This window comes from Carassius auratus, chromosome 9, assembly GCF_003368295.1.
Source record: "Carassius auratus strain Wakin chromosome 9, ASM336829v1, whole genome shotgun sequence".
Lineage (NCBI taxonomy): Eukaryota > Metazoa > Chordata > Actinopteri > Cypriniformes > Cyprinidae > Carassius > Carassius auratus.
This window is the reverse complement of record NC_039251.1, coordinates 19819850-19832436: the sequence shown is the minus strand read 5'-3', so window position 1 is coordinate 19832436 and position 12587 is coordinate 19819850. Positions and strand designations below refer to the sequence as shown.

The window sequence follows — 12587 nt, the reverse complement described above, 5'->3', positions numbered from 1 at the left end:
ATATTTTTGTTAAAAGTGAAGAACACAAAAGTCAACTGATGTCTGCTTCCAAGACCACAATTGCAAAATATATTTTCCCACACACATTAATTACTGTGCCAGCATGTGTTTTTCAGCTGGTACAGTATATCATTTCTCAGTATCATACACCAATTTCACAAAAGTAACTCAAAATGACAAAGCCCTTTATCACACACCACAAAACTCGACATTTATTTTTTATTTTTTTTTGCGTCTAACACAAGAACAGCTTTTTTCAAGGTGTAAATTTTAAAAGTTTTCAAATAAAATATCAAGACTCTCATTCCAATGCACTGCATTTCATGTTAAGCATTAACTTAAAATTACAGGTTTATGTACATATTTCTTTCCTTAAAGGGATAGTTCATCCAAAAATGAATATTTTGTCTTCATTTGCTCGCCTTCATGTTGTTCCAAACCTGTATGAATTTCGCTCTTCTCTTAAACACAAAAAAGGTATTTTGAAGAAAAACTTTTATTACCAAACAAATGATGGTTGACTTCCATAGTTGTTGTTTTTTCTATGGAAGTCAATGGCCATCTACTGTTTGGTTACCAGAATTCTTAAAAATATCTTATTTTGTGTACAGCAGAAAAAAGAAACCCATTTGCGTTTAGTGTTATGAGCACAATCCCTATTTATTAGATAAAATGGTTCATTCAAGCTGTGAATGTGTTATCAAGAGTGTCAGGACTCACATCTCAGAGGTAATATTGACACAGGGAGGAGGTGCTGATCTCCTTCACTGGAAGTAAAGTTTAAAACTAGTCTGAGGGGATTGGGAAGCGCTCATCCTGTTGATTTATCATGCCTTCTACAGAGATGCTGAGAGGAGTGCTACATCACTTCATCAGAGACACTGCTTAAATGTAGGAGCAGGTCACCAGAATGGCTTCAATAGGACAAATAATCTTTGGAAGGTAAAAGACTTTTTCAAACCATTTCAGGCTGAAACTTATATGTACTGAGTCGGTATTGAATGTTCATCAAATTTGTCTTTTGCAGTATGATTTTTCTCATAGTATTAATTTCAGGGCTCATCATTATCATTCTGGCCATTGCATTTTCAGGTTAGTAAAATGTTTTGTTTTAAAAATGCATTTGGACTTTTGATGTATCGTGTGCTTGTTTGTTTCCAAGTGTCCCAAGGTACCGTTGAAAGCAGAAGTCCCTCTACTGTGGGGAACCTTGCTGAGGATGTGGTCCTGGATTGCAGGTTCCTTAGCAACAGTGGCAAAGAGCAATTCAGTGATGTGTCAATTACTTGGCTGAAAGACTCTATGGTCTATGGTCTATGAATACAAAAACAAAGCAGCCCAGCTTCAGGGGCAGTTCAAAAACAGGGCTCAACTGTTCTCAGATGTGATATCAGTGGGAAATGCTTCCCTACTGCTGAGAAATGTGGAGCTGGAGGATGAGGGTGTGTATCGCTGCTCTGTCAATGCACCAAAAGTCTCAGGAACTACCAGCGTTAACCTTAGAGTGGCTGGTAAATAAATGTTTTATTCATTTCTTTCAAAAGTACATTAATGTTTGAAACCAGAGAATGTAGTTCTGCTTTATACTTCATATACGCCAGTAGGTGGCGACAAATGACTCTTTTTATGAGTAAGTCACTGAAACTTTTACTCAAATGATTCATTCAAAACCCTGATTCATTCAGGAACAACACAAACAACTGGCTGCATCTGAAATCGCATACTTGGTGGGTGAAAAAAATGCATGTGAAGAGAGTAGTATGTCCGAATTCACAATATTCATAAAACAGAAGACCAAAAGACTCTGGATGACGTAACTACTTCTGGCTAGATTCTGGAGTGTGCATCCAGGGGACAGTTTACTATCACATGAGGCCACGAGAGAATATTTGTGAATTACAGTGAAGCGACTGAAGCTGGTAGCTCACAACAATGACAGCATGACAAATGTAGTACATCCAGATTACATTCATACTGTATAGAACATATGTTCAATGGCTGTTAAGTAGCCTATAAGAAGTATGTACTCAGGGAGTATGTGAATTTGGACACAGCCACTGTCTGTATGCTTCACTGAATCATTCATTTAAACAATTGATTCAAAACCCTGATTCATTCTAGAATTAATGTTTATGAGTAAGTCACTGAATCATTGATTCAAAGAATTTGTTTAAAACAGATTCACTTAGGAATGAAACACATGAAACTATTGTGTGTTGCTCTATATCTGCAATGGTTATTAGGCTACTTCTTCGGCTTTTCATTCATGTTTTAAATAGCTGAAAATCATGAATTAGTCAGTGCATTTTTTCCATCATGTATCATTGTGTAATCAAAATATTTTATTGTACTTTTCTTTTGGAAATATTTCTACAACATTATTAAAAAAAAAATACTTTGTTCTTATAAAAAATGTGTCCATAAATCTTGCATCAACTCTTTTACTTTACCATACTTTGCCTTTAAATTAGTGGAATTATGTCCCACAACTATGTAAGATACAGGAAATGATGTCACTTTCCCTAACTGTTAAGATCTGAAGCACTGAAACTATATGTGCTCTCAATAAGAAAGTATTTTGATCTAGAAGGTTCTTACACCGAGAGTTATTTTATAAAGTGTCACATCCGTTACCACAATATCCAAAAAAAAAAACAGATTATTTTTTCATTGATCACACTTTGTGTCAAACTCTATTGCCAAGGTAGAGTAACAATGTGGTAACAGAATTGACAGTTCATCGGAAGGGTTACTTAAAGGGTCAACTCTGTTTATTAATAAAATAGTTGTTTAAAATCTAATAGACATTATTGATTTATTTTTGCACCCTTATAATATTTCAACAACATTTCTTTTTTAACTGGATATATATATAAAAAGAATTCAGATGAAAAAGATTTGCTCCAAGAGGACTGTTCTGGTGAAATATTATCTCAGTTTTAAGAGATGGAATGTAAAGACTGTTTGTCTAATGAAACAAGAAGGATTTTTCCTGTTATTATTTATTGTTATTTCTACACATTGGCTAATTTGTCCATAACCGAGTTGAAAAGCAATACCATAAAGATATCAGTTTTTTTCCTTAAAAGTGAAAAAAAGGAAATAACTTGTGTTTGCAAGCACTGAATTATTAAAACTAAATATGTTTTCAATAAGATACTGAAAACAAAAATCTTCTCAGCTCCCACATTTACTCAACGGAAAGATGGGTCTCTGTTTGCTCAGGCTCATAAATGGTTTCCCCAACCAGAGGTTAGCTGGTTGAGTCAGAGTGGGCAGCTTCTAAACAGCAGCACCCAGTTTCTCAACAACACTGCAGGAATCGTGCGAGTTGCTAGTGTCCTCAAAGACCCAGTAAAGGAAGATGACACCTACACCTGTCTTATCCAGAACAGTCTTGTGAAAGCTATCTCAGAGGCAACTATAACAGGTAAATTAGTGATGCTGACAGAAAAAAAAAAGTGTAAAGATAAAACTAATTATTAAGCAGGACTCCAGGACCCAAAATCATAACATTTACTCAGAGAATTGCATGTCAAATCAAGATTATAAAATCAAATTTAATGACAACTTTGGATAAACAAACTGGATGTGATACATTAAATATCATGACACATGCATGGCTATGCAGAGCGAATAATGAGTTACAAATGCAACCTAAAATCTATGCTTCTGTTATAAAGTAAATGTTGCTTTTCTTTGTGTTTTTTTCTCAGCAAACAGCGTGACAGAAAGGACATACTTCATATTCAGTGCTGCATCTACAAAAGTGCCATCCTTACAAATTCTGCTCACAGTCATCCTTATGCTTTCTGCAATCCAGTAGATGCTGTATCCAGTAAAAAAAAAGAAAAAAAAATTATATATATATATATATATATATATATATATATATATATATATATATATATATACACACAAGTTGAATTTTTTTTAACACTTTTTACACAAGTTATCATGCTAATTTCAATATTTAATCAGTAAATATTACTACATTATTAAAATCAGTATTAAAATCAACAACTTTATCTATTCATATTATACAATGGACCTGAGTTAACTAACAACCCAACATAAACAAAGATGAATAAATATAGCAAATATGTTGAATATTGTTGGTGTTATGCATAAGGGAAATTAATATATATGATGGACCTGATAACAAAAGATCAGCTGTTTAATAGCTGTCTAACCAATGCAATGATATTGCCAAAGCTACTTCCAAAAGCTACTTCCAAAAACAGAGGCATGATTTTATCTTTTTTTTTCATGTTTTATCTTTTTTATTACATATATATCGAGTGAGATTCATGACAAAACCTCACACACTCTTGTTTTGTACTTGAAAGATTTTAGTTTGTACTTGGAAGATATTTTTGTCATTGAAGACATACGTTTCTTTGTATATGTAAAACGTACTGTATTTGTTTGATAGCTACGTTTTTTATTTGCAGAACAAAATGCATTAGTTTGTGAGTGATGTTTTGTATTTGCAAACGACACTGAGTTAGTTTGTGAATCGTTGGGTGTGAGTAAAACACATTTTGTGTGTGTGTGAGGTTTTGGCATAAATCTCACTCCATACATATAGCCTAGGCTACATCAAAGTCAATTATCCTGGTTTATTCCATATGTAACGGGAATTGGCAGAAAATAAGGCATGAGCTGCATATAAGCAATTTTGACCTTTGGGTGGTGTGTGATCTTGTGTCTATGGGCTTGATCTGTCTAGCCAGCAGATGGGGACACCCATATTCCACGCGTGTTTTACAGGCGCAGGTTCCTCTTTTTACACGCTGGGCTGGAACAGGGTCGGATTTCAGGCCACGCCTCAAAACCTGTACGCGCAATATGATTGGACGGCGAGACACGTCCTCAAATAACATGAGCGAAAAAGTTAACTCTCTCATAAGTTTGGTGAGAGTTGCATTTTAAGTAACTGACAAGATTTACCAAAGACATTTTATGGTGGAGTTAATTTATAAATCCGCTTTATAGTAAAACAGAAAAACAACAACTACAATGTCACTTTGCAAAGAGCGATTAGTTCATGAAGAAAAGCTAGAAGCAGTCTTGAATAAAAGCAATGGAGACATTGGGAAGAAGTCCAAAGCGGTCTGTGGTGTTTGCAGTCGGATGTATCGAGACCCTAAAATCCTGCCCTGCTTGCACACGTTCTGCGCGGACTGCATTCGCCAGCGCGAGCCGTTCTCTGAGCGTCGCGTGAACGGCGAACGACGCTCGCCAGATGATTACACGCACCGGCGCAACTCCGGCTCAACGATTCTGTGTCCTGAGTGCGATTCAGAGGTGGATCTGCCCCCGTCGGGTGTGGATGGGCTGACCACTGACCATCTCGCACTGGACGAGGTTTTCGCGGAGACGCTGCTGGTGGACTGCAAGGTTTTGTGCGATTTGTGCAGCGACAGCGACGCGGGGAAGCGCTGCGAGGTGTGCTGCGTCAACCTCTGCGACTTCTGCAGTCAGGCCCACAGGTCCGTTTATTAGAGGCTGTTTCATAATTAACATGAAATAAGCTATTTATTAACCTTTATAGGCCATGTATAAATGTACTCCTTTAATAGAAATGGAGTAGCTAAAGCGATACTACAAGTAGGCGAAAATACCTGAATGACCCAAAACTTCCAGTGAGATCCTAAAGTACACATCCAGTAGTTTACTATCCCATGAGGCCACTGGAAAGGAGAAACAAGACTGTATAGGTCACATAACAGGGACTACAGTGACGAATTAAATATGAACAAATTACACTCATACAGATTAAACTATACAGTCATAATACATAGAACAAATTTATTGATTTTTTTTTAAATCCTAAATATTATTTTTGTCTTTCTCTTTATTTATTCCTTCCCTTTCTACCTTGTACTTATTTAAAAAAATACCTGAAACTTTGTATTATGAGCACTTCCTGTGTCTGTTTGCCTTTAATAAGTATCGCTTTATGTATTCCCCAATTGTAAGTCTCTTTGGATAAAAGCATCTGCAAAATGACTAAATGCAAAACCAGTAATTAAAGTATTAGATTTCAGAGACCATTTATTCACGGACTTACCCTTTACTTAAAATCAGGGCTCAAAGAATCAGTCGCACTCAAAATACCACTTTTTTGGGGGCAGTTACGTGTGTTCAGCTCATAAATACCATCTTTGTGACATAACCATAATGCACCATGTTTCCTGTAATACATAATGTTCAAACTCTAGTAATCTTCCCTGCAGGAGACAGAAGAGGACCTCCTCTCACTCGATCCAAAGCCTACAGGAGCTGAAGTCTCAGGGTCGTCTCACTAGACCCGTCCTGTGCTCATTGCATCCTGGACAGGAGTTACGGCTCTTCTGTGAGCCGTGCGACCTCACTGTGTGCCTGGAGTGTGCGGCCACCTTTCACCGTGACCACCACTGCAGCTCTGCCCATGAAGTCATCAGTCATCATGGCGATCGCATCAGGGATCTGGTCGTCAGGAGCTTAAGGCCCCGTCTTGGCCGTCTGGAGGAGTCTCTTAGACGCGTGGACACATCCCAGGAGGTGCTGCAGGCACGGGCTGACACATTAGCGAGTGAGGTCCGGGCATTTGCTCGCAGCTATGCCAGCGCGGTGGAGGCACATTGCTGCTCACTGCTGCGGTCACTGGAGGACTTAAGGTTGCAGCGCAGGAACCAACTCCATCTGCAGAAGGCTCAGCTGCAACAGGCCTTGTCTGACATCCGTGGTGGGGTGGACTTCGCTGAACGGCTGCTCACATGTGGCTCTGACGCTGAAATCCTCAGTGCCAAAGGAGTTACTGTGAGGAGACTGATGAACCTTGTGGAGTCAGGATTCGACCCACATCCAACGACGGTCGCCCCTGATAATGCCAGCAGCATCTGTTTCCTTCCTCAGGAGAGTGCTGGAGAGGTGAAGGGATTTCCTGTGGTGGGAGTCATACATGCCAAGACTGTGGATCCCAGCAAGTGCACGATCCAGGGAGAAGGTGAGAGTAGGGTACTATCTGTCTTCAATAGCTTTACACGTTAAAGCTTGAAAAATGACACACAAGCATTAAAATAAACAAGGTCACACTTTATATTTGGTGTTCTTACATTTAGATTACTCATAATAACTACCTCAATACCTGAGTGTGATTACATCTGTAATTAATTACTGTTATTACATTTCTAATTACACTGTTGACCCATCATCACTTTACACCTTAACCCACCCTTAAACCTAGCCATACCACCAGTCCTCTCCGTAACCTTACCGTATCCCACCTCAAAAGAAGCAAAAGTGTTTTGAAAAACAATATGAACACAATAAGTATATTGTACTTATTATGATGTAAGTATATAGCAGTTAAGGCCACCTAATATAAAGAGGGAAAAAGATAAATATGACACGTGTGATGCACATACTGTAAGTTAAATTTAACTGCTTCAATTTGATTATCAAGTCAATAAGTTGAATGGATCTGATTTATAAACAAATGTTTTACTCAAAAAAAAAAAAAAATGCTATCCTTATTTAATTTTAGCAGATTTGATTTTCGGATAATTTTCAAGCTTTCCCTATTCAATCTTATTAAATAAAAATCAGAGATTTTTTTTCTTTTAATTCAGAAATATGAAAAAAAAAAAATACATTTTAAGTTCCATAGAAGAGTGTCACAGGTTTGAAATGGGGGGAAAAAAAATCAGTAAATGATGACAGAATTTTCATTTATTTTTTTGAGCTGCTTCTTTTAAAGTCAAATCTTAAAGTAAAACTGGCAGTTGTTTTATACTTTTATTAGCGTTTATTCCTTTGAATTTGGTCATTAGTCTGTTTTTAATACTAAATGTTGTTACCCGGGAAGGAACTGCAGTACAAGTGTTTGGTTTGGTGACTTTACTCTGTAATTTTAAGCTGTGTTTGTCAAACACATCTCAATACATACTGGTTAAAAAAAAAAAAAAAAATATATATATATATATATATATATATATCTATATATATATATATATATATATATATATATATATATATTAGTATAGCCTGAATGCGCTGTAAGTCGCTTTGGATAAAAGCTTCTGCTAAATGCATAAATGTAAATGCATTTTACGGTTCAGTGCACATTCCTCAGAAACAGTACAGCTCAGATGAAATTGTGTATTTGTAGATTTCTGTGTTCAGATTATGTGATGAGATCTTCAGTGTCAAAGTAAGATATCATATCCGCTTTAGGCCCCTCCTATACACACACAGACATACATACACACCAAAAGGCCCAGGGCATGACACAGGGATAAACCACAGACAACATTCCTGGCTACCTTGACAACCCAACCTTTTATGTACTGGTGCTCCTGATTGTAAAAGGGACACTTCTCCAGCTCTGTCCCAGCATGCCACAAGTAGGTGCACAGCAGGAAGACAATACAATACTGTTTGCCTTTGATGTGCAGGTCATCCATGTCAGGGTTCCCACAGTCACCGAAGACAAGAAACTGTTTTTTATAAGAGCTTGTGTGAAGCGCTAATGTGAACAAGAGGCAGTCCAGTTCAGATTTGATGATTTGGTTTTACTCCTTTACAATCCAAATGTCATAACTCAGAATGTGTTGTTCTTGTGAAAAAACAGATTTCTCTCTAGTGACTATGCTGGACTTCTCCGCTCATTTAGTCTACATAAACTTGTCTCTTTAATACATGTGACTGCAAGCTCATTTTCAGATATGCCTCCATTCAGGCAACAACTGATGGCTAACATCAAGTCCTAGTCCTATATATATTTTTTTTTTGATAATCCCTTTTCACTTGGATGCATGTCACAAGTCAGAAGAAAAGGTCTGTTGCTGCTTCCGCCCCACATAGCCTGTGTCACTCACATGTGTCTGTCTTTGAATAACTCACAGGTGTGGAACGAGGTCGTGAAGGTCAGAGGGGAGAGTTCACTCTGGTTTGCAGGGACTCGTCCGGAGAGCAGATGGGCCGGGGTGGAGGTCCTGTGCTGGTCAGCATTGTACACAAGGAGAGGAAGGGCTGGTGAGTTTATATGGGAAAACTAACATCACCACATTTTTAATGAAGTTACAGGAGGGTCAATAAAAGTTGAAGCATAGGAAAAATATAAATTTCTAATTACCGTATTTTCCGGACTATAAGTCACACTTTTTTTTTCATAGTTTGGCTGGTCCTGCGACTTAGTCAAGTGCGACTTATTTATCAAAATTAATTTGACATGAACCGAGAGAAATTAACCAAGAGAAAACATTACCATCTACAGCTGAGAGAGGGCACTCTATGCTGCTCAGTGCTCCTGTAGTCTACACCGAAGACATAGAGCGCCCTCTCGTGGCTCTAGATGGTAATGTTTTCTCTTGGTGCTTGGTTCTAAATAAATGCGACTTATAGTCCAGTGCGACTTATAGTCTGAAAAATACTGTACAGATTCCTCTTGAACTATTAATGTATGTGTCATTTAATCAAATTAACAGTTTTTGTTAAAATTTACTGAATAAAAATAAATATTTTAGATCTTTTAAAATGTTTTTATTTAGGCCTGAATGTAAGATTTGTGTATTTTAATTGCAAATAAAAGTTGGAAAATATATTCGGATTGCAGAGTATTAATAAACTGATAAACTAAATGTGATGCATATCTGTCAACCTTATTAAAATGAAACAAGAATGCGATTTCTGTAAAAGTAATAATAAACTGAATGCATTTTAAATACACAGCAACACAAGCTTGGAAAGAATTATAGTGAAAATTCTATACATTCCATTATGTGTCTGACTTTTTCTGTTTTTACTGTAGTGGAATGCATTTTCTGAGCTTGTGCTTCAGATGTGTGTGCTCGTGTATTTCAGAAATATAACCCAAGATGGTTTAAAACGCATGATTTCAACATGATAGACATATTTCATCAAAACCAAACATATATTTTTAGTAGAGTATCTGAGGAACCAAATGTAAAGGCACCTATTCCAGAAAAGAGGGCGGGGAACAGCAGCTAATTTGCATTTAAAGAGACATGCACAAAAACATGTTTCTGCTCCCACTTAAAATAGGCATTTTCAAAATTATATAATAGATGATATGTGGGGTATTTTGAGCTGAAACTCCATATACACATTCTGGGGACACCTGAGACCTGCTCTATATTATATATTGTAAAAAGGGACATAATCGGTCTCCTTTAACATTATTCAGACTGTGTTTTTTCATCAGTGTCTCTGTCACATTACAGCTCTGTGGAGGCGGCTGTGGTGGATAAGGGTGATGGTTCCTATGTTGTGTCCTACACCCCATCTGAAGCAGGTCTCTACTCTGTGTGGGTCTGTGTTAAAGCCCAGCACGTCCAGGTAAGGGTTCATTGGAACCATTACAGCTGTGTCCAGGGCTTGAAAACGAAAAAAAAAAAAATTTAATCGGTTTAAATTACTTGTATAAGATTGTGTTTTGAGAGTGAAAATAAAATACATTAGTCGCGTCTCACATTGCATTTTATTAGCCCTATTACTTTCCGAAATAATGAAGGCTAAAATGCTTTTAGACTAAAGAAAAACATTAACATTCTAAAAACAGTTATTAGTTTCTCTTCAGAACAAATCCTCTAAAGTTTAGGCTATAAAAACATCAATCCAAAACAAATTAATTTATGATGCCTACCTCTCTCATTCGGTACAAATCCAAATGTTTCCATGTTCCTGACATATCTGGATGCTAAAATATGATTTATTATATAGTGTTTGTACTTTCATCGACATAATCATCATCCTCCACATCGGCTATATCAACACAGTGAGGCGCAGTTACGTTGAACGCAACACATTCTGTACAACAGAGCAGTGTAACTTTTACTATTTTATTTTATTTTGATAATGAACAGGCTTCAATATAGCAAAATTGGGTTTTGTGTGCACGTAAGGTCATACCAACTCTGGTTGGTTATACAGAAGCAAGACATTATTTAAAGTTGCCAAGCTTTTACAAAATAATTCAAATTGTGACGCTTTTGTAAAAAACTTTGGAACGTGTCACAATGAACCGTAATTTAGCACATTTTTTTTTCGTTTCTTTAATCTGTCAATATGATTTAAGCAAAATATATTTAGTGTATATGCCTTCATTCCTTTTTTGTAAGCCTATAGGTTTTCTGTTTTCTCCGTTCACAGAAGCGCTGCCGGTGCGTGTGATCTGTTGAGTTCAGTTAAACTCTAAGGGCAGTGCAGTGCCATTGTGACTTACCTATGATGATTTCACAGCTGAGCTGACTTTTCACTCGTTGGCTTCAGCGTCACATTTGCATAGGACGTACTACTGGAATTCGTGATTGGTTGACGGCAAATTTCAAATATAAAATGGAACGATAAAATAACGTTATTAACCAGTTAATGGCCATTTCAAATTTTTGATTCTGTTCGGAACTATAAAAATTTTGTTTCTGTTCCTGGCAAAATTTTGTTTATTTCCAGTTTTCGTTCCTTGAATCGGTTCAGAGCCCTGGCTGTGTCTAATAATTGTCATTGCACTGGCAAGTTCAAACGAATATCAGTGATGCTGGGAGTTATTTTCTAACAATAGGTGATTTGTAGGGCTCCCCATTTGTGCTAAATGTGAAAAAGAAGTTTAGACGGCACCATGGCATATTCCATTGTTGTTCCTTCTGCTCCAGTGGGGGCGCTAAAGAGGCACGCTGTGGCTGCACAGGAACTATGCCAGGTACTGTTTACTCCAAAAAAAATATATATATAAAAAAAAAAGTGTGTTTTCACCTAATATGAATTTCTGTGTGTGTGTGTGTGCACTCAGGAGGGTTTCAGGGTTGTGGACATGGTCATAAAGGACACCCCGGTAAACCCCACTGGTCATGTTGTGGGAGTGTAGTGGAAGCCTCCGAGTGTGTTCTACATAACCTGGGCAGCGTCTCTCCTCGTGGACACCTCAGGACTGTGGAGCTTTGAGACAGAGAAAATCTACACTCTGTCTGATCAACATAACCATAAACTCATAAATATACTTGAATCGTCTCAATCAGCCTACATATAATTCACAATAAATAATAAATCACAATGTTGCCCTTATTCACACAGTCTTTATGCCTTAATTTGTGTGATGATCTGTTTTTTTGTTTCAACAGTGTTAATACTCAGAATCATGGCAGTCTGATAAACTGCAATACACAAAGTATATTTAAAATTGTGTTGTTTATTGTACAAAGTGCCAACACTAAATGCTTCAGTACTATCAGTATTGTAACAATTTAACTATTGGTTTCTTTACACATTTACAACTAGTTATTTTTAATCACTGTAAAAGTTTAATGTCTGTGGCATTATATTTTTCCATATTTTATCTAGTTGAAGAAATATTGTAATGTCTGAATATTTTGTTAATGTGTGTTTGTTTCATCTTTTATGATAATCAGCATGTTTCTTTTACCCAGTTATACGAGCAATGCTGTATGCCTTACTATATTGCTTTATTTTTTAGATGTGTGCATGACTCCAAAGACTGCTGTTGTTATTGTATGCATCCATTACATTACTCTTGTCTTTTATACGCTCTATTGGTTCCACAGATTAAACAACATTTACCTCTC

General features: G+C 36.9%; 1 protein-coding gene and 1 pseudogene across 2 annotated transcripts; both read left to right on the top strand.

Moving 5' to 3' along the window:
• The first annotated feature begins 910 nt into the window (after positions 1-910).
• Positions 911-3826, top strand: LOC113109361 (V-set domain-containing T-cell activation inhibitor 1-like; annotated as a pseudogene).
• Positions 3827-4849: 1023 nt separating this feature from the next.
• On the top strand, positions 4850-12587 carry LOC113108651 (tripartite motif-containing protein 45). 2 transcript variants are annotated; one of them, XM_026271902.1, is made up of 6 exons: positions 4850-5495; positions 6243-6994; positions 8895-9024; positions 10233-10347; positions 11661-11707; positions 11798-11936. In XM_026271902.1, the coding sequence occupies exons 1-5, from the start codon at positions 5023-5025 to the stop codon at positions 11670-11672; spliced, it is 1482 nt and encodes a 493-aa protein (XP_026127687.1). In that variant the 5' UTR covers positions 4850-5022; the 3' UTR covers positions 11673-11707; positions 11798-11936. The 2 variants fall into 2 exon arrangements, with proteins under 2 accessions (XP_026127687.1, XP_026127685.1); XM_026271900.1 differs by having other exon boundaries at positions 4851-5495; positions 11581-11707; positions 11798-12587.

What these genes read in the sequence shown, in the direction of transcription:
- LOC113108651 (XM_026271900.1), top strand. Translation starts at nt 5,023, where the DNA reads ATGTCACTTTGCAAAGAGCGATTAGTTCATGAAGAAAAGCTAGAAGCA. An exon ending in TTCTGCAGTCAGGCCCACAG is followed by an intron (nt 5,496 to 6,242) that starts GTCCGTTTATTA and finishes TCTTCCCTGCAG; the next exon opens with GAGACAGAAGAGGACCTCCT. An exon ending in GTGCACGATCCAGGGAGAAG is followed by an intron (nt 6,995 to 8,894) that starts GTGAGAGTAGGG and finishes AATAACTCACAG; the next exon opens with GTGTGGAACGAGGTCGTGAA.